The sequence below is a fragment of the Ctenopharyngodon idella genome, chromosome 4, assembly GCF_019924925.1.
Source record: "Ctenopharyngodon idella isolate HZGC_01 chromosome 4, HZGC01, whole genome shotgun sequence".
NCBI classification, from domain to species: Eukaryota; Metazoa; Chordata; class Actinopteri; order Cypriniformes; family Xenocyprididae; genus Ctenopharyngodon; species Ctenopharyngodon idella.
This window is the reverse complement of record NC_067223.1, coordinates 12777705-12799223: the sequence shown is the minus strand read 5'-3', so window position 1 is coordinate 12799223 and position 21519 is coordinate 12777705. Positions and strand designations below refer to the sequence as shown.

At 37.5% G+C, this 21519-nt stretch overlaps 1 protein-coding gene across 6 annotated transcripts in view; it reads right to left on the bottom strand.

Annotated features, from left to right (window-relative positions):
- The window catches only part of erc1b (ELKS/RAB6-interacting/CAST family member 1b), a 220437-nt gene that overhangs the window by 132224 nt on the left and 66694 nt on the right, over positions 1–21519 (bottom strand). For 3 of the 6 annotated variants that reach the window (XM_051890004.1, XM_051890009.1, XM_051890006.1), the window contains 4 exons: positions 21027–21167; positions 19838–19873; positions 14126–14319; positions 459–594 (listed from right to left, as the gene is read on the bottom strand). In XM_051890004.1, the coding sequence (XP_051745964.1) occupies positions 459–594; positions 14126–14319; positions 19838–19873; positions 21027–21167 (507 nt within the window). The remainder of the gene's footprint in view (positions 1–458; positions 595–14125; positions 14320–19837; positions 19874–21026; positions 21168–21519) is intronic. The other 3 variants (XM_051890005.1, XM_051890008.1, XM_051890010.1) reach the window with 1 other exon arrangement.

The following is a 21519-nucleotide window of genomic DNA, read 5'->3' as shown; positions in this document are numbered from 1 at the left end:
AATGAGGAACTGGAGCTGACATCCAAACTTATATAATCAGAAGACGGATAGCTCTGAAGAGACACATTTCTAGGCAGCACAAAAGGAAAACCTTTAAACGCTGCACAAAGGTTTGAGCTATTGTGAATAACCCATGGTTTTTGAGGGGTCTTTGACCCTCTTAAAAGGTTGATTGACCTCATTATGGGTTAAGTTTCAATGTTAAGGCTATAACAGCCACTGCTCTCGTCAGATTTCTGTGGTTATGTGTGTAAAACCTTCGCCTCAAATCCATTACAGGGAACAGGGATTCATCCTGCATTTCAATTAGGCAACATCACACAAGCGCACAAACAGACAAGCTTAGCGATACAAACACTGAAACATCCCAGTGCCGTTAGGTTAAATATTAAAACTCTTGGAACATCACTCAGCCAATCAAATAATTGTGAATAACATAAATGTCATGTGTAATTTACCTTGACCTGTTGAGAACTCTCGTTGATGTTATCCTCTCTCTTACGAGCCTCTTCCATCAACTGGGCGTTCTTGCTCTTCTCCACTTGCTCTTTGTGCTTCAGGTTGGCAACTTTCTTGCTTTGGTCTTTCATCTGCCTGCATTGACAAAACAACAGATTTCAGTCAGACATGCACAGATGGACACGGAGGTGGATGGATACAGGAAACGGTATGTTCAGAATAGCAACTAAAGCTGCAAAAAAATGTATGCAGAATATAAAATGTGCACATTATGAAATAATGCATTACTTTTTAAAAATAGTATGAGTATACAATGAACATTATTGTAAAGTATATTATTCCATTCCGAAAATAAAAATAAAATGAAATCAAATAAATATTAGATTAATAAAGATAAAATAAAGTACTTTTGTATGCTTGATGAAATCAGAACACATACTTATTATATATTTAATGCAAAGAGTATCTTTATTTTAATATATAATAACAAGCTTTGTATATTAATTATAAATGGGTCAAAATAAAATTGTCCAAAAAAAAAATAAGCAGAACATTGTACAGTGCACATTAGTGCACTTTTAAAAAGTATGGAGTATACAATGAAGATTACTGTGGAACAGAATATGCATTATTCCAAAAATAAAATAAAATAAAATAAAATAAAATAAAATAAAATAAAATAAAATAAAATAAAATAAAATGCTACAATTAGAATAAAAAAAATCTCTTCTCAAAGAGTTTATTTTTTCTCTTCTTTTGCACACATACAAACAGTCAAGTACAAACAGAAGGGTCAATGAGAGGAGCCAAAAGCTAGCTTATTATAAACAAAAGGGAGCAGGACTGATCTCCACAGATCAAGCTGTGCTGCAAATGAAAGGCAGTATGTTTGTGTTTGAGCTCTGGGATTTTTCTCATTATCCTTCACCCTCCTCCATTTGCTGTGGCATGGAAACCCGCAGGAACACAATGCACTACCAAAAAGGAAGGAATAAATAAATTAAAAGAGCAATCAAGAAGTTTTCATTTCTGAGAAGTGTCGTACCAAACAGGCCTAAATCCTGCGGTCAATTGGTCCCAACGAGCGCCAGAATTTTCCTGTTTACGTGGCCGGCATTGGAGTATTGCGCACTGGCAGAGTGGTGGCCAGGATCAGTTACTGTTCACCATCTTGACTTGATCAAAAAAAGGAAAAAACGTACGCCTAAGCCTTGCAGAACAGATGTACCACTGACTATGCCAACACCAATGTCTTTAAATGAGTAATAACACAGCGTTGTGGAAAGACCTCCTTCGGCCCCCCTTGACACCACAGAGCATTGCCCAAGACACACAATACGGGACGGTAATTGAAGAGTTATTATGGGGGCTTATGGGATACGACAAGCCACGTCTACGTGTGCCAGGAAAGCGGAACCAAGGTGCTCCGTACAACGCCTGCCTCCCCATTCGGTTGGTACTCAGGAGTAAAAAGCAGCGTAAAGACATTGAGGGAGCTTTCAGAGCATGTTCGCTGAAGCAAGGTGACGCCGAACAAGGCTTGGAGAAATCGGGCCAAGCCACTGCGGCACTAGAACCTGATCATTCTTCTGGATGAGCTGTCCTGAGCACAGTGGAGTCTCTGTGTTGAAGTACCAGAGGAAAGCCGCAGTCTTCTGGCTCCTGTTGCAGAAACTAGCACAACTCTAGTCATCAGCAAGCAGTTGCCACACAAAAATTTGGGGTTAGAGTTAGCCTGGTGACATAATACTAGTAAAGGTACGACTGGTGTGAGTGTGTTTCCATCTTTTTAGAAGGTTCTAGGGATGCCCCCAACTAAAGATTTTTGTAGTCGACTATTAGTTGTTCATTTAAGCCATTAGTCGAATAATCACGCTTATATTAATTTAATTACTTAAATATATGCTTAAAAGTATAGCAAACGTGCCTATAGAGAGAAATGCACCTTTCATATGAATTACATAAGCAGAGTATTTCTTTTTGATTTGAATTGGTTCATTCAAATATAGACATTTTAAAAGTAGACTAGTTAAAAGTAGAGTTTCCGCTAATTTTTGTGACGCGCTCCAGCTCACAGAGACCGACACTACAGAAAGCGCTTCCTGTTTTCTTTATTTTACAAAAGAGACAACGTTTTCTTGTGAGTTTACACAAATAAAAGTAGACCATTTACAGTTTCGAATGATGTATTACTCTTATCTTTAAGAAGAAAAATGACTATTTTAAGTTGTTTCCGCTGCAAGTGATCGCACCGGCGCCTCCATGTCTTGCAGTAAATGCGCTATACTTTATCTTCCACACTGCACACAAACACGTGGATATGCGCCTAATAATAGCACATATTTATCTAGGTTAACGTTAGAACGAGCAGCCATGTAAAGTTGCTACTACTTACATGTTTCAAAAGATAAGCCACATTTGAGGTCGATGGATGATAGGCAAACGTTTGGATTTCCTGCCCGACATACTGTAATTACCACAAGGACCTGCCATTAATGATCTGTCGCTCACTTTTTGGTCGACTAAGCCTCTTCTAGTCGACTAACGATTAGCCGATTATTAGGGGGCAGCCCTAGAAGGTTCCCAAGGTTTTCTTTTCCTCTCTTTACTGTACATGAATGCGTGTCTCTGGGATGTGAGGCTATAGCGTGTAGCCATGCAGGATCAGGAGGCGCGTTGACAAGAGTGTAGGCGATGAAGAGGGAAAGTCTACTACTATTACATCCACTGCTCTATGCAATATTTGTTATAATCAACAATTTCTGCAAACGCAAACAGAATTAAGGTCTTGAAGCTCGAAACACACAGAACTCAATAGGTGCTTGACACAGTTGCACTGTTAGGGCGTATACAACTAAACGCAGCATGATACTAACTTGACTACACATTCATTACAGCACAACAGCTGCTTTCAAAACTATGTAGCTTTCCCAATAAGCAGTGGTGTAGCATAACAAACAGCTACATCACTGCATTTTTCATCACATTTTCATCACTGCGCCCACAGCAGCGTGAACTCTGTCCTCTCTCACAAGTGTTGCGTTGGGAAATCGGATTCATTTTAGTGAATCAGTTCATTCACATGGTTCGTGTAAATAAACGATTCACTGATTAAATAAACGATTCACTGATTTATTTAAACAATTCAGTGATTTAAACAAACAATTCATTGATTCATTTAAATGATTCGCCAATTCATTTCAACTCCGGAATATTTATTTAAACAATGTTTTCTGCTCTGCTATATAAACACGTTTTCTAGTTTTATTAGTTAGTTCTGGTGTTTTGCGCCAGATAAATGGTCTAATTGCAGAATTAAATGGTACCATCTGACAATTATACTTTCAGAAATATTATTTAGTGAGCATTAACAACTTATAGTAGTAGACTCAGCGTAGCTTGACTGTAGTTTAACTATATTATGAGCATCTCGGCAAGTTGCAGATCCAAAGTAGTTTCCCCAACACTGCTAATTTGATAGCTATTAAAAAAATCTAATAAAAGCGCCGCAAACAAATTTCATGTTGAGTCTGGAAACATCAGGGAAGTTGTGCTGTGCTGTCAAAAGACCATCTCGAAGATAACATGACCATATAACAAAGCAAAAGAAAGACTTTGTGTGTGTGCTCAAGGGAGTTTGTGTAACAGGTCATAAATATACTGGAATGTTCCTATTTGGTGTTTCCAGAAGAGGCCAAGCCATCTGCTTGGCTCCGCTACACTTGCAATAAGCAGCTGACTGTTTTTATGCATTGCGCGCCAGCCCTTTATTCAGGGTTTTGATTATATGTTTATATGTCTCCATTTGAACTCTGATGTGATGGGATAGGTAACCCCATTTCACAGAGTTCATTGAGGAAACACTTCTACAACAATAAAGAGAAACGACGACATCTAATTCAGATGTACTTCGCCAGTCGTTCTGGTATTTTTGATATGCTGTGATAAAACCATGATGGCGCAGGAATATAACAAAAATGATTCTTAAACCTTGCTGAAAGGAAGGCTTTGTGGGGTTGATATTAGTGTGCTGCATGCCAATATTTCCAGTGTGCTCCACTATGGTTATAAGTGAAGGTGACACTCTAATCTAACCCATCCTGTCAAATTAAACCAAATATCCATTCCAAATGTTTCTTAAACGGACCCAAAATATAGCTCTGCTATATCAGTATAACAGTGAAACCACACAAACATACATGACTGTTTATTTGCTCAAGAATATTCTGATTATGAAAGCATCATGTAAATGCTTTAACCTAACCATTAATAATAATCTTAAACCAATATTCTAATTTCGAAAAATCTGATTAAGAATATTAATGTCTGTATTAATTTGAATACACATTAGTTGAAATATCTGAAAATTATTTAACCTGTAACTGAAATTTAATTTATATACACTACCATTCATGTATGGGGCCAGTAAAACAATTTTTGTAAAGAATGCATTAAATTGATTAGTGACAGTAAATATATTTATAATATATTTCTGTTCTTTTGAACTTTCTATTCATCAAACAATTCTGAAAAAAATATACCATGTTTCCACAAAAAAATTGTATCAGCACAGCTGTTTTCAACATTAATGTTTTTTGAGCAGCAAATCAGCATATTAAAATGATTTCTGAAGGATCATGTGACACTGAAGAGTGGAGTAATGATGCTGAAAATTCAATTTTGCAACACAGGAATAAATTACATTTTAAAATATTAGGGATGCACCAATATGAAAAATTTGACCGATACCGATAACCGATAATTCTTTATATTTCAAAGCCGATAACCGATATATTGTCCGATAAATCTAAATCCAAATTTTTATATAATTTTTGAGAGCCTGATTCAAGAGCAATTCAAAACCATAATGGCGCATATGAAGCGTCTCAGCTGAAGGAAATAATCTATTATTCATCGGCTTTAATATATCGGACAAATTTTCTTATCAGGCCGAAAATGATAACATTACAAATGAACATATATCAGCCAATACCGATATGGTGGACGATATATCATGCATCCCTATAAAATATATTAAAATAGAATATTAAATTGTAATAAAATTTCATTTTATGACTGTTTTTACTGTATTTTTGCCTTGGTGAGCATAAAATATTTTTGTCTAAAACATTTTAAAAACTACTACTGACACCATCTTTTGAGCTGATGTGCAAAAAACAAGAATAAACACAGGAGACTTCTGAAGAAAATGCCTCAATCTCTTGCTAACACACAAACCTAAATGGAAACATCTCTATATACTGAACTCAACTACATACGTGTGCAAGGGCAGACTCCATTCACAGGGCCTTCTTTGTCAATTTTCCCAATGCCAACATTTTCCTTTCCTCTAAATAAAACTCTGGATCACATGCGCAACCCACTGTCATCTTCCTCCTCTCTGTACTGAGCTTTACGTTGCATTGGCGGCCATATTATCAATAATAGGAAAACTGTACTATATTTAAGTACCAGTGTGGCTTCAGGCAACGAGAGAAGCAACATTAAAATGAGTGGAAAAAATGAAACACAGGTAAACAGGTCCATGACAGGCCACTGAACTGAGGGAGAGAAAGAAAATAATCTTTCAGCAAAATTTTGAGGTTGTCTAGAGGAAAAACACACTAATTATACATCAAAACATAACATATAAACCTCAAAAAGAAATACGCACACTTGGACACAGGTGAAAATGGAGCATGTGCTTTGGAAAAAGTTCTACACTCCAATCTAACCTAACACTTTTTAATGAATCTTATCTTCTCAGAGCGCGAACCCTGGAATATTATCAAAAATAGTAATTCATCCAGATCTTAAAATTAATAATTCATATACAAAACAGCTTCAGGCAATGTTCACAGGCTTGAAAGCACTTTGAAATTCTCAAGATATTGGCTGGAGCGTGTGAGCAAACATCAGAAAGTCTGTTAACTTTTGGCTACAAAGATGTTCTAAACTTCTGCATAATGAAGCCTTTGAAACTTGCATCCAGTAAACACCTCTCAAAAAAACAAAATAAAAAAGGTCCTTCTCACTCAGTCAAATTAAGCCCTATGGAAGGACATGTCCTTTCTAACATCCCAAAGCCATGACTCGGCAAAAGCAAACGTTGTTGAATGACCACCACTGCAAGTTCAAGCTAGAAAAACAAAAAAGCAACCCAGACCTCATGAGCTTAAAATGACTTCTTATAAAACGTTCGCTCTTTCAACATTTCCTTTCTCAAAATAATATGAACCTACATTTCTAAACAATTACGTTCTGTGGTCACTTAACTGGAGAAATGAGGCCCGGCGGGCATTAAAGCAAACGTTATTCCAAAGTTCAATCGCACCTGACACTTAATAACATAAAACAAGACCCAATGGTAAAATTGGGTGCGATTTTGAGATGAATGCACACGGAAATCGATGTTGAAGAAATAAATCCATCACGCCGTTATGAGGAATTCTGGGTAGAAAACAGAAAGGCGGCTTATGTTTCGGAGCCAGCGCGCGTTTATGAGTGGGCTGCGCAACACAGAAGCCTGGAGATGGTTACCGCGCCGCGTTTTCATCCAAGCCTTTTGGGCCCACTTTTTGATGTCATTTTTCTTTTTCTTCTCAATTGCGCTGACAGAATTGCACATAAGTGTGCCCACACTAACAGTCCAAGATGGGATAAAAAGCAGAAAAGGTTGAGTAAGGACAAAAATCGCTCTGTTTATCACAACCATGACCTGTTTGACCAGCAGAGAACGGAGTGGAACACCATCAAAGACTGTTTGAGCGTGTGTGTTTACTCCATCCCTCATCCCTCTCGAAGTCATCCTTTAATGTCAGTTGTGTCTTTATATTGGCCGGATATCTCCTTCCTGGCGTTCAGGATATGTTCATGAGCTCAGGACTAATAAAAGGCAGGAAATGTGGGTTCTTCGCAGGCTGTGGCCATTTCTCTAGCAGCAGGTGGAGGAGAGCTGGCAAGAGCCACTGCGTGATAGCAGGGCTCATTTTCACAGTTCTGTCTGTGGCGAGCGCTAACTTTTCGAGCCTAATAGACTTTGGCTTCTGAGAACGTTTTGCGGCCAGGTGCACGATGGGGTGTCCCCGCGTCTCTTACGTATCATCCTGTGTGGAGCGGACGATTCCCTTCGGCCCTTGACTAATCTAGTTAATCATGCGGTCGGCCCTGAGGCCAGGCCAGCCAAAGCTAACTGGAAAGCACACAGAGACAGCAGACAGGCGGAGGTGTTCCCCCAAGCTGGCCGGATCGTATGCACTCGTCGACAGGCCCAGAGAAGCAGACCTCCCTGTCTGTGCGGGATTGTGGCCTTCACCTGCCGGAGGAACCAACACCAACAGCCCAGCGCAGCAGAACAGCCTCCCGCAATAATGAGACAGAACCCAGAAATACGGCCTTCTACTTCTCCAGAATGAGTAACGGCGACTTAAATTACACAAACAGAGAAGAGGTGGAAGAGAGAGGAAAAACAGAGGGAGGAATGACAAAATACTATACATTACATAGAGGGATACTATATATTATATAGATAATAGATGTTATATACTATAAATTAATAAAATAAAATACTGTATGTTAATGTTTAATGAAAATAATTTTAATATTGTGTGCAAAATAATTATGCCTATAAAATACGACAAATTTAAAGTTTTTTTAATATTATATAATATTAATATTATGTACATTTTTAAAATATTTAATATTTTTTAAATATTTTTAAATATTATTAATAATAATATAATATTTGTAATAGTATTTAATATAATAAATTGACAAAAATATGCCTATAAAATACAACATAAATTTAATTTTTTTTAAATATTATTTAATATTAATATTATGTAATGTTTTTTTAAATATTATAATTAAAAATATAAATATTTTGAATAATATTTAATACAACAAACAAATAATGCCAAATAATTATATCACAGACAAAACAATAATGATAAAAAAATACATTTAATATCGTAAGTAAAACATTTTTACAAAAATAATTAAATTAATTGGAAAAATAAGATATACATTTTATATAAATAATTTTATAATTGTAAGCATATATATATATATATATATATATATATATATATATATATATATATTACTTTTACTTAAAAGGAAAGAAAGAAAGAAAGACAAGGAGTCAGAGACTGACAGAAAGAGAGAAAGAGAGAAGAGAAAGACACAAAGAAAAAAAGAAATACAGGTATGTAGACAAAAGAAGAGAAGAAAGAAAGATGAATGAACAGAAGAAGAAGTGAGAGTGACAAAAAGAGAGACAAAAAATAATGAAAAAGACATACAGGGAACAAGAGAAACCGAGAAAGCAAAAAGAAAAATACAGAAAAAAAACAGAATGAGTTAGAGAAGGACAGACACAAAGAAAAAGACTTCAGGGAACGACACACATCACATTTATTGTCAGGCATTTGTAGACTAAATCAAGAGGGCCTGGAGCTCAGCAGCAAATGTGCAACACTGGGGAAAATTCATTTCAGAGTGACACGGATTCCTTTTCATTACACTGAACCCCTTCATCTGGGGGAGATATCAAATCGGCCCTGTTTGTTGTGTTCATGAGTTCCAGAGAATAAATCAAAAAAGTGAAAAAAGAAGAGGAGGAGAAGAAGGATGGGAGAGAGAGAGAGAGAGAGAAAGAGAGAGAAAATGACAGTTCTGTCAAGCGCTCCCGTAACATTCGGCTTGTTTTCTGGTGGAGTAACACGAGCGGAAAAAATAAAACTGTTTGACAAGTCTCTGTTTCAGACCAAACTAAAAAGAGATGCAAATAATAACCATGATAAACAAGCCAAATGCCGAGATCCCAGCTGTAGTGGGACGGGTCTGTATTGACGGCGCGCTGGCAGAAGAGGCAAGCTTTTCAACACCACGCAGGAGAAAATGACTGATGGAGATTCTTTACGCTCCAATTAGAAGTTCTGCAAGCGCTCTCCCTCATTCTTTTCCCACATCCTTTCTATCAGCAGAAGCTCTGGCGAGTCGTTCTTCTCTTCTTCTGAACGCCATCTCAGCAGACCTCACAGGTAAGCTGGCATGCATTAATAAGACAAGCTCTTCTGTTTGTAGTGCCTGCTTGACTTTCCCAGGTTTCCTCATTCCTTCTTTTGAACCTTTAATCAATTCAGGTCAGAACAATTTCTGTTTTTTACATAGAAACTCTAGAAGCAAGTCCAAGGGGAGTGATGGAGGCAACAAGAGCAAATTGAGGTTAAGTGCATCGCCCAAGGGCACCACCACACCACAATCAACCACTGAATTATTTTCCCCCCGTCTAGCGGATACAGTTTTCCCCTCCATCGGCCCCTCAAAAACACAAGTCCTAGATCCTTCAAACCATCCTTAAAATGATTTACAGAGCAGGCCCTGTTAAAGCAGCACATAGTTAGCGTGTTACAACCTAAAGAAGCTGATTTGCAGTACAAAGGAAGTGCAAGCGAGGAAAGTAGGCATACTGACCTTGAAGCCAGACTGGGATGTAGACAGCATTCCAGTGTAAAGAAACGAAGAGGAAGAAAGAGAGAAATAGAGGTGAAATACACACAGAGTGAGCTGAGTTAACATGGAAAGCTTGGTAAGACAATAGAGTTAAAAGTGCATGATCCTTCACATGTAGACTTCTGATACACGCATAGAGAAAGGAAAAATACATAAAAAAAAGCACCTGACAATGTGACATGCAATCTCACATGCTACTCCATTTAAAGAAAACATATAAAGGTCAGATAAAGTCAATGAAAACCAGATGCATCTTTAGTAAGGCTGTGAATTGATTCAAAATTGATTATATGCAGGGCTTGACATGAACGTTTTTTGCTCACCAGCCACTGTGGCTAGTGGTTTTCCAAAGTTACTAGCCACACTGGCCACAATTTTGACATCGATACTATGGGGAAAAACTGCCATATAGTTATTTTTAGTATTATCTCATAATTTGGCAGCAGGTACATTAGGAGGTACTGCTGTCACTTTAAGACCTGACGCATGGATCTATTATACTGTTACACATGCGTTTTCTTTCTCAACTGTTTACGTTCACTTAAAATATAAGTGACTGTATTTACGTGAATACTCAACAAGACTAAAATTTTTACATTATTTTCTGTATTTGACAGTTTAAAAGCAATAAGCTGCAAAAAATAACTCAATTTAGTTTTGAGAGGCAGCTTTATGTGTGCGCACTTTGGGTGTGAGCAAAATCTGCAGGGACGAGTAAAATTATGCGCAATATATGCAATCCCACACTGAAATTCAAGCCCTGTAACACCAACAATATTCATCCAACATTTATTTTATCATGAAAGATACTATGGTGGGTGAAGTTCTAGACGTTCTGAGAGTATGTTTAGATATTAAAATAAAACGCATAATAAAAAAAATTAATGTGTAAATTGATATTATTTCCATAGTATGCTTATTTTCCAAAACGTAAAGGAAAATTAATTACACAAGAATCAGTGTCATTATCCTTACAAATACTGCTTGTTGTGCTCTTTTCCCTATTTGTTTCACCTCTATTTCTTTTCTACACTACTCTTCAGACTCACCCTCCCATTTTAGCTCCCTCTCAAACAGTGAGCCTTACAATCCTCCATAATTACCGGCAAATTTACTGCTGCCGAATTTATGAAATAAATACCCCAATGCCCCAATTCAACCTCTGCCATTTTCTGTGACTTTGAAGGCATTTTTTGAACAAGACCTGCCTCCGCACCACTGATCTGCAACAAGAGGAGCTTTGGATTCTCCATCTCTGAGTGAGAAGGGTAATCCTGACTCACTCTGAACAGAACGCACCGCTTCTACCTGCCATTCATCTCTTGATTAAAGACACAGGCACTAACAAAAGAGGATCTGTCTGAATAACTCTCCGTCAAAACCACATCAAGAGTCAAACTCCAGAGTGCCGGAAGACTACGACACAGAAAGAACAATGGGAGGTTTTTGAGAACCGAACTCCCCGGTGTGTTTCGAAAACATAACCCGACTCTGAGCGGTAATTAGCTTGGAGCGCCACGGTTAGCGACTGTGGCTGGTGTTTATTTCAGAAATCTTCTCTCCGTTGACATGAATGATGCATCGAGCCAAGCATATGGAGTTTGTTTTAGTCTAATCCTCTCCTAACGCAGATCTGTTAAGAAAGCGTGAGACATTCAACGCAAGTCGGATTAATATTTATGAAACAACAGAAATCCACCAAAAAACACTTCCAGTATCCAAAAGCGAGAGCCTCTGAGCAAATAAATGTCCCTGTCAGGCTAAAGCAGCGCTGGTGCTTGGGAATGGTCACTGACCGCAGCTTTGAAAGGCCTGATGGAGGGTGAAAGGGAGTAGTACAAGACTGTCAATGCACAACATCAACATCTGTGACCTCCACGACTCTTTACCGCCGGCCCAGACTCTCCCTCACATTCTTGTCTGTTTACACTCCAGCCCTTTTTCAATTATTCATCATCTTTATTTATTTATAAGAGCTGTGAAGATGTAAAAAGGTCTATATTTGCCTCTCATTAATTAGTCCAATTAAACAGGCCGAAAACACAGATGTTTATACCAGCACAAAGTGCAACAAATCTCTCCGGGAGGAGCAGACATGCAGCTGAAGGTGTGCAATTCATAAAGTGATCGTTTGTGGAGCTCTTTGTAGCTTATTCATTTTATTCTCCATGTCTATGGACACTAGGGGTGTAACAGTACATGTATTCATCCTGAACTGTACAGTACGGACGTCACAGATCATTTCATACAGTCAGTCGACGAATACAGGCAGTCCAACCTCTAGTCCAGAAGGGGGCGCGCGTTGTAATGCAACAGTGTTTGCTAATCGCCACAACAGGAAAAAAGCACAGAAGAAGAACAGACAATCTAGATATGCATGTAAACTCTCAACCAGTGTTTCAACCACGGAAAAAACAGCTTGAGAACAATATCTCACGAAGCATTACATTTACCTCAGGCAAATCATTTACTGTCCACAGCATGTTAGTTCACTAGAGAAAAAACTATAGAGGGGGCATTTCACTAAATATATGCACTATATTAGCTTATATATTCGTTATATTTATTTTACCTGTTAGTAACGTCTTAATTATTTAATATATGTTTAAATAAATTTCTCATGAAAACAAGTTATGACAGTAACTGTGTAAATTATTATTTCAAAAATGAATTGGAGTAATAATTTTATAATTAGATTTAGAAGTTAATGTGAAATGTACTTTTTTTGAGTGTTGATTATTATATCTAAAAATATACAGCAACTGAATTTAATAGTTTGGGCTCTGATGTTAATTGTAACCTTTAATATTATAATAATGTGCAAGAAAGGGCTCCCTGCATATAGTTTACAGCATTAGCTGAGACAGATTTTTTTTTTTTTATCCTTAAGAAAATTATAATTGAATTTACTTAAAGAGAGGGACACCATTTGTTCAATAAACCACTGTTTAATAAAGAAAAAAGAAGAAAAAAATGAGCAATTTTATGTTTAGTTTTCTCCCTCCTGCTGTACCGAACCGTGACTTCAATACCGAGATACGTACCGAACCGTCATGTTTGTGTACCGTTACACCCCTACTGGACACAGAACATACTTCAGGATCAGAGCAACGTGTTGGGGATTAGAACTAAATCTACAGTCTGTGACTGCAGTGGATCTCAATGACAATGCCAACATCCCATAATGCTGTGGGATGAGCGCTGAAGTTGCCCTCCAAATCTCCTGCAACTCATTTCTGGTCTAATGCCAAAATAAACGGAGGATAAGAGATGACTGAGTGGGTGAGAATGAAAGCTAACAGAGAACACAAACTGAAAAGTGAGAAAGACAGGGAACGACATTGACACCCTCATCTTCATCCTCGTCCCACACAGATCTTTCAGTCTTAGCGGTTCTCCAAAAGCAAAAGGGCATGTTGAGAGGGGCAACACTGGTGACTTATGTGCACCCAGTTGAACTATACAATGACATATGGGACGACCTATGGTCTTATGGACTTCATGGACACAAACCAAGGCAACAAGACCACAAATCCACATTAAGTGCACTATTTTAGGGTGACACTGGGGTGAATGATATTTTTCTCAGAATTGCGAGTTTATATCTCACAATTCTGACTTTATAACTCATAATTACACGTTATAAAGTCAGAATTTTGAGATATAAACTCGCAATTCTGAGAAAAAAAAAAGTTTATATCACACAATTCTGACTTTATAACTCGTAATTCTGAGAAAAAAGTCAGAATTGTGAGATATAAAGTCAGATTTACCTTTTAGTGGTGAAAAAAACAAAAGGATTCATTGGCCAATAGAGAATGAAAAATAAATTGAGAAAGTTGCAAAAATCAAAGAACGGATTTAAGGTAAAATATTGAGCTAAACACAAGCTAAACCGAACATGCAACTGAAAGTTCACATGCATAACAACAAACAAGGTAAAACACACAAATGGAGTATAAGAGGGTGACAAGTAAAGAATCCAATAATTTAGGGTTTTATTCCCCCCCCCCCCATCTGGGGACATCTTCAGTATGTAAAACATTCATAAAATTAATTAAACCACATTTAAATTATACAGGGTTTGGGTCAGACAGCAGTAACTGCACATAAAATCTTTATTTAAGAATAAACGTGTGTGCTTGTGTACCTCTCCAGCTCGTTGATCTTGCGATCCTTGTCGTTCTTCTCATTCTCCATCTCTCTGAGGATTTCCAGGAGCCGGTCCACCTCGGACTGTGCCTTCCCAGCATCCTCCTTGTAACGCGCCACCTCCTGCTCGAGTGTGGCAATGCGCTCCGATAGTCCTGCATTTACCTGAGCCTCAACCGCAACTGAATGAGCCTGTACGGACCAAAGGTAGAGTTTCAGGAGGCAACCATAGAAAAGTCTAGATTTTTTTTATTTGTTTAAAATAATGTGTAAATAAATTAAAATAATAATACATTCATAAATTAAAATAAATTCATAAATTAAGATAACAAAAACAATAATAATAGCAATAATAATTTAAAAAATAATAAATTAATATGATTATAATAAAATAAAATAAAATAAGTTGAAAAAGTGAGTTTCAGTGGGCAAACAAAGTTTAAAATAATATTAATCAATATTATTAATAATAATAATAATAAATGAAAAATAATATTCAATTATATTAAATATTAAACTGTCTGTGAAAAACTGTTTGTGAATATTTGATACTTTATCATTTAGCCAGAAATCTCAAGTCTCAAACCAGTTTAAAAATGTCCTGTATCTTTTGTGTCCTGTATCTTTTCACAAGCTTTGGGTTTGGCATGGGTCTGTGCTGTGAATGGACAAGAAGTCTAGAGGCTCCCCTGACTTCAACTCTCCATAGTTGAGTAGAGACAAGCTGGCAGCGGTCAAGCATGGCCTAAACACTGTCGTGGGTACTGTGACACCCCATCATGTGTCTGCAAGTTGTTTTGAGGTCTCAGACACCCAACTCACCCCTGGAGGCCCTGTGTAAGGTCCCCATGACATCACAACAGGATACAGCCTCAGAGTGTGTGTGTGTGTGTGTGTGTGCGTGTGTGTGTGTGTGCGCGTGTGTGTGGACACATGGAAACACAATCATGCTGAAGTCATCAAAATAATTAGTGACATTACGGCCGTCTAAAGTGCTGGGTCAAGGGCCTCATCTAATGAAAAGTAAATCAATTCATTTCCCCGGACAATTAAAGGAGTCAGCCGTAATGCTTCTTTCATAAAAGTCCTCTAAAAGGACACAGGTGTCTTCCTGCTGCAAAAAAACTGTGAAAACACAAACACAGTGCAGGCTTTACAAGGTGAGGACACAGGAGCACTGTGTCATTTACACCATGACTACATGCATGTAAGTGCATGCGTGTACGTACCAAGTACCAAAGATTTCTTGAAGCTATCCAGAATATGGCTACAAAATAACCAGGCAAAAAAATAAATAAATAAATAAATAAAACAAAATAAAGTAAATCCTTACAGTGCTGTGCTGGTAAAAAAATACAGCAAAGTGTCTGGCCTCTGAGGTCTCTTTAGACTGGCACTGGGTGAAAGAGGACTGTTCTGGTTTATTGAGGATAATATTTGAAGGTGACGTTTAGGCCCCGCTAATTAGCTTTATTAAAGTCTCAGCCTGAGGTTGAGTAGGTTTCCACTCTGACCGCCAAGAGCTTGTCATGTGTGGACGGACCGGTTGCTGCACACAAATGTGTGTGTAAAAGGGTAAGTCTGGCAAGTTTGTATACGAAAACACGATACAGACATGTAATGTGCAATTAGCATCAAGAATGTGTCAGAAAGAGGGCGGAGCAAAATAATCTGAGAGTACAAGGCATGTTCCATGAATAGGGTCTGCAACTATTAAATGATGTAAATGATGTAATTATTTATTTTCTTTTTCAACAAAAAGTCAGTGAAAGGAGGTGGTTACCATCAGAAAATGGTAACAAAAATATATAACTAAAAAATTAAATATAATTTGAGCCGTTTATTTTCTATTCATTTTTCTGTAAATGGAGGTTTACAATTTTTCCAACCCAGTTACTAAAATTTGGGGTATAAATGCAGTTTAAGACCAAAGAAAAATGTAACTGTGACTGTTATTTTCTAGAAACTAAATAATAATAAAATAAAAAAATAAATAAATAAATAAAAAAATAATAATAAAATAAAATAAAATATCTGATATCTAGTGATAATTTTATAACGGTATAAAATAAATAAAATTAAAATAATATTTTACCATGGTATAGCATCCAAATACCATGGTATTACCATGGTAAATGTCCAACAACATGGTTTCACTAGGGTACTGCATCCAAATACCATGGTATTACCATGGTAAATGTCCAACAACATGGTTTCACTAGGGTACTGCATCCAAATACCATGGTATTACCATGGTAAATGTCCAACAACATGGTTTCACTAGGGTACTGCATCCAAATATCATGGTATTACCATGGTAAATGTCCAACAACATGGTTTCACTAGGGTACTGCAACCAAATATCATGGTATTACTATGGTAAATGTCCAACAACATGGTTTCACTAGGGTACTGCAACCAAATATCATGGTATTACTATGGTAAATGCCCAACAACATGGTTTTACCATGGTACTGCATTCAAAATGCATGGTAAAATGGTAATAAAATAAAACAAAATAAATAAAAAAATAATAATAAAATAAAACAAAATAAAATACTAGTAGCAGATAGTTTGGGAATAAATGCTGTTGTGCAGATAGATTGATAGATTTATATTTTTTTCCATAAATGGAAGGAAAAAAATATAAAATTTTCTTCTTAAAGTAACTGGGAATGGTAAAGTTTGTCAAACGCAGTCAGCGCCAAAAAAAAAAAAAAAGAAAAGTGTGTGAAAATAGATTATTTACTTGTAGATTGTCAAAACATTGACTTTGCTACATGATTTTAATTGTTAAATAGACTTTTGTTCTGGGATATATCTAAAAATCAGAGGAATATAGAATTGTTTTTCAAAACATTTCTACTTTTCATGCAAGGCTAATTTAATTTATGTGAGATAACAGATGATATAATTGCAAAAACATGATATTTTAGGCTCTAACGCTGAAGTCCAAATCAAAGTATACGTATTCTTGGAATGTGTCACATGACTGTTGATCTGATCACACAAGAAAAGCATGTGTTCAGGACCACTAACAAACTCGTTCACAATACGGACACATATGTGTCCTTTTGAAAAACAGACAAAAAAAAGTCACAGCGAGACAGACAGACTGGGTAGGAAATAACTAGCATTCGTATAATTATTAGTGGGCTGTAGGGGATGCAGTGTCTGCTTGTAAGCTCTGTGCAGCGTGTTGGTATTGGAACGTCGGAGCGGTCAATCCATACGGCACCATCTTTCAGAGGAACAGCCAGTGTCCCAGCGCTAAACAGGGGATTGTGGGAAATGCGGTTTAATAATGTTGTTTAATAATGTGTTTGTGCCTGTGCCTGTTTGGCTGGGCAAAATAACAGAGCGGCTGTGTGAAAACAGCACACATTTGCAGTGGTTTTATGCATTTATGCTGACTTTCTTGACCTATAAATGTTCTTGCGAGAAAACATCTCGGTGTTGAATGATATAAATGTGCATGTGTGCGCAGCAGGGGATATAAAAGAGAGTTTTGATGTGCTTCCATATGAAGTAGTTGAGGAAGTGCATTGGGGGACTCTTGGCCGGTTTGTGTAATGTAGACTGTTGGATGTCTTGGTGGCATGTCTGTTCTCATTTCGTGAGCCTCGCTGACACCTTAATCCATATACACTCCTGGCGGTCAAGCGGGGACAGTCGAGTCCTCCGCCCCCTTTCTGTCTCATCCAATCACAGCAGACGCCCACCGAGCTGTCAGCGGGTTTTCACTTGCACTGCTTTTATAAGAGACCCTGTGCGAACACAGACACACACCCACTGCCAGAGATTTCATTACTCTTGGAACGGACGATGGGACCCAGATATTCTCATCAAGCCACGCGAAGAGCTCTAAATGTGCGTACGAAGTTGATCGGTTCATACGAGAGCTCAACATCACCATCCAGAACTAAATGTACTTGCACAGATTTCACTGCAGTCAGAAAAACTAACAACCACAATTGCCTACATGCACAGAAGCACACAGACTATGAACATTAAAGCTTATGCATATTTAAAGGAATAATTTAACTCGAAATCATCATTTACTCAGTCATGTTGTTCCAAACTTTTATGACTTACTTTCTTTCGTAAAACTCAAAAAGGAGAAATTTTGAAGAGTGTTCACGCTGCTCTTTTCCAACAAATTTTAGTCTACATTCTGTCGAGCTCCAAAATTAAACTATAAAAGCACCATAAAAGTGGTCCATATGACTCATGCACTGTATGTCAAGACTTCTAAAATGTAAGGACAGACTGACTGAAAAAGTTTTCTTCATTGAAAATCAAATACTCTTCTATTGAAGCTTGTTTCCGCCATGGAAAGAAAAAAAAAAAGGTAATTGCGACTTTTTCTCTCACAATTCTGACTTACTTTCTCACAATTGCGAGTTTATATCTCACAATTCTGACTTTTTTCTCAGAATTGAGAGATATAAACTCACAATTGCGAGTTATAAAGTCAGAATTGCGTGATATAAAGTCAGAAATTTGAGATATAAACTCGTAATTCCATGTTATAATGTGCAATTATGAGGATTATAATGTCCAATTATGTCCACTACATGTTTTTAAATCACACAATTCTGACTTTAAAACTCGCATTTCTGACTTTTTCTCAGAATTGTGAGATATAAACTCATAATTCTGAAAAAAAGTCAGTCATTCTGACTTAAGACGCAATTGTGAGTTTATATCTCACAATTCTGAGAAAAAAGTCAGAATATCGAGTTATAAAGTCAGAACTGCGTGATATATAATAATTACAAAAAAAAAAAAAAAAAAATCGCAATTGTGAGAAAAAAATTTACATTATAACACGCAATTCTGACTTTATAACTCCCGATTCTGACTTTATAACTTTCAATTGCACGTTTAACTCTCGCAATTGCGAGAAAAAAGTCAGAATTGTGAGATAAAAAGTCACAATTACCTTTTTTATTTTTTTATTTAGTGGCGGAAACAAGCTTCCATACTCTTCCTCTTAATAGCTCTCAAATCTCATTCAAGCATTAGCACACTCATATTTGGAGCACCAGGATGTCAACTACACCAAGCGCCAACAGAGTTTCATTTTTTGCTTGAGGTAAAAAACACTACTACTACTAGTACTACTACTACTAATAATAATAATAATAATAATGGTGGTGGTAATAATTATCATCAACATCAAACGTTCAAATTGTTAACTGTGCATGTTTCCATGCGGAACAAAAAAAATCTTCCTGGTTTGGAACGACAAGACAGCAAGCAAATGGTGACAAAAGTTCATTTTTGAGTTGAACTATCCCTTTAATAAACTATACTAACGCTAAAAAGGATCGAGGACTTAAAAAATGTAGCAATTGTAGAGGCACGTGCACACCATGCTGACACAGCTCAATGCGACACATATCAGCTTACGAACACGGCACTAAATCCAAGCTCCGCTGCGGAGCAACGTCAAACCACACAAGACCATCACTCTCAAGCTTTAGATAAGAAAAGATCTCATGCAAGCAAATCTCAGAACACTCACAGACTCCGCCAGCTCCCTAACATATCCTCTCTATCTCACATACACACAAAACTAAACTTGAGATAAGCCTCGAGCTCATGCAAGCAAAGCTCCACTCACACATTTATTAGTTACACACACACACACACAGAGAGACACTGGCACTGCTAAGGGAGGCTTTTCACACCAAGATGCACTTACAAGATTGAAGGGATGGCCTGACATGAGCTCAGAGCGCTTTCAGAAAGAAAGAAAGAAAAACACAGAGGGGTTGGGGAAGAAACAGAATTGGGTGATACACAGAGAGCGATGATGAAATATTTTTTAGGAAAAACATGAGAAATATCTGATCTGGTTAAAAAACAGGAGGAGGAGAAGTTGACAAAGAGGCAAGATCAGGAGAGAATTAGAGGGGATGAAATCACACGGCGATGAGGAGAGAAGTCAGACATGGCTGGAGTAAAAGTGATGTTTAAACATCACTTATGGTGGTTTGAGGAAGCATGAGCTACAAACCGAAGATACTTGAGATCATTAGGAATAGGGCTGCACAATATATCAAAATAAATATAATACGGTGTTTTTCATCATCTCAAAGTGGCTTGGTTCATTTACTGAAAATAAAGACACTCTGAGACACTGACAAAACACTATCATTGGCTGCAAATGTGTAAATAAACACAGTACTAAAGTTCACTCTGAAACACATAGCACTGTTTCGAAATCAAGAGAGCTGTTTAGCTAGGCAACATTTTCGGCATCAAAATGATGATACCTCATCTTAGCCAGAATTTAAGTCAGCGTCACGTATATCCTTGTTGCAATACTTTCTCCAATTGCTAATTTGCTAACTTTCAATATGTAAATGTTCTATAAATAAGCTAATTTCAATCATTACTTTAAAGCATTGATAGAAAAACACCTCTCTAAATAAAACTAGACTAATTCTGTGCATATTAGCTTAGCAAAATGCTAACAATCAACTTTGAATGTTTATCGAGTGTCTTTTCATACTTGTATTTGAGCAACTGTTAACATAACTGCTCTGTTGAAGTGTTTAAAATCAGTCAAGTACAATATTGAGATTCATTTACGATGCTGCCGTTGAAGACAGCGGCCTTTGTTGACCGTAGACAGCGAGGCTGCTAGCTGGGGTCTGAAACAGAGCTAATATCTTCCCTCTAGCACTCGACAGAGGAAAAACCTCACAGGTAAAGTGCACTTGAGCAAACATTCAGCTCAATGTCATTGTTTTAAGTGTTGTCAGAGTAGCGCTAACGGAGTGCCAGTCACCGTAATGGCTTGTTACGCGCTCCTGGCTGCTTAGCTGACGAGACCCGCTGTATTTGCTAGCTGTGACGCTTCAATTCCCCCCAAGTGTCTGGCTCACCTTCTTGAGCTGACTCTCAAGTTTGGTGCATTCCTCTTTCTTCTGCTCAAGAGCGATTTCAAGACTCTTCAGCTTGGAGTCCTTCTTCAGTCCAGAGGAGGCCAGGGACGAGGCGTGCTCCTTCAGGTCCAATAGAGAGGCCTGAGGGCGAGGGAAAGGAAGGTTAAATCAGAGAGCACTTATTGAACAATCTACCTCTGAATAGAGACGATCAGGTTTGGGGGGAGAAAAAGCTAATGAGAAGCAGGAGGAGACTTTGCTAACATCATGCCACAGTCCCTGATTGCACTGAAACAATCTGAGCACAAACACATGTAAATATGTGGATCAGAACCAAAGCCAGACATTTCGAGCCAATTTCAACAGCAGGAAGCACGAAGAGCCAAGACAAATTGCCATGTGACAGTTTTTTTCTTTTCAAAACACACATTTGTATACAAACACGCAATCAAAAGGGTTTAATTCAACCAGATCACATTGGATCAAATAAACA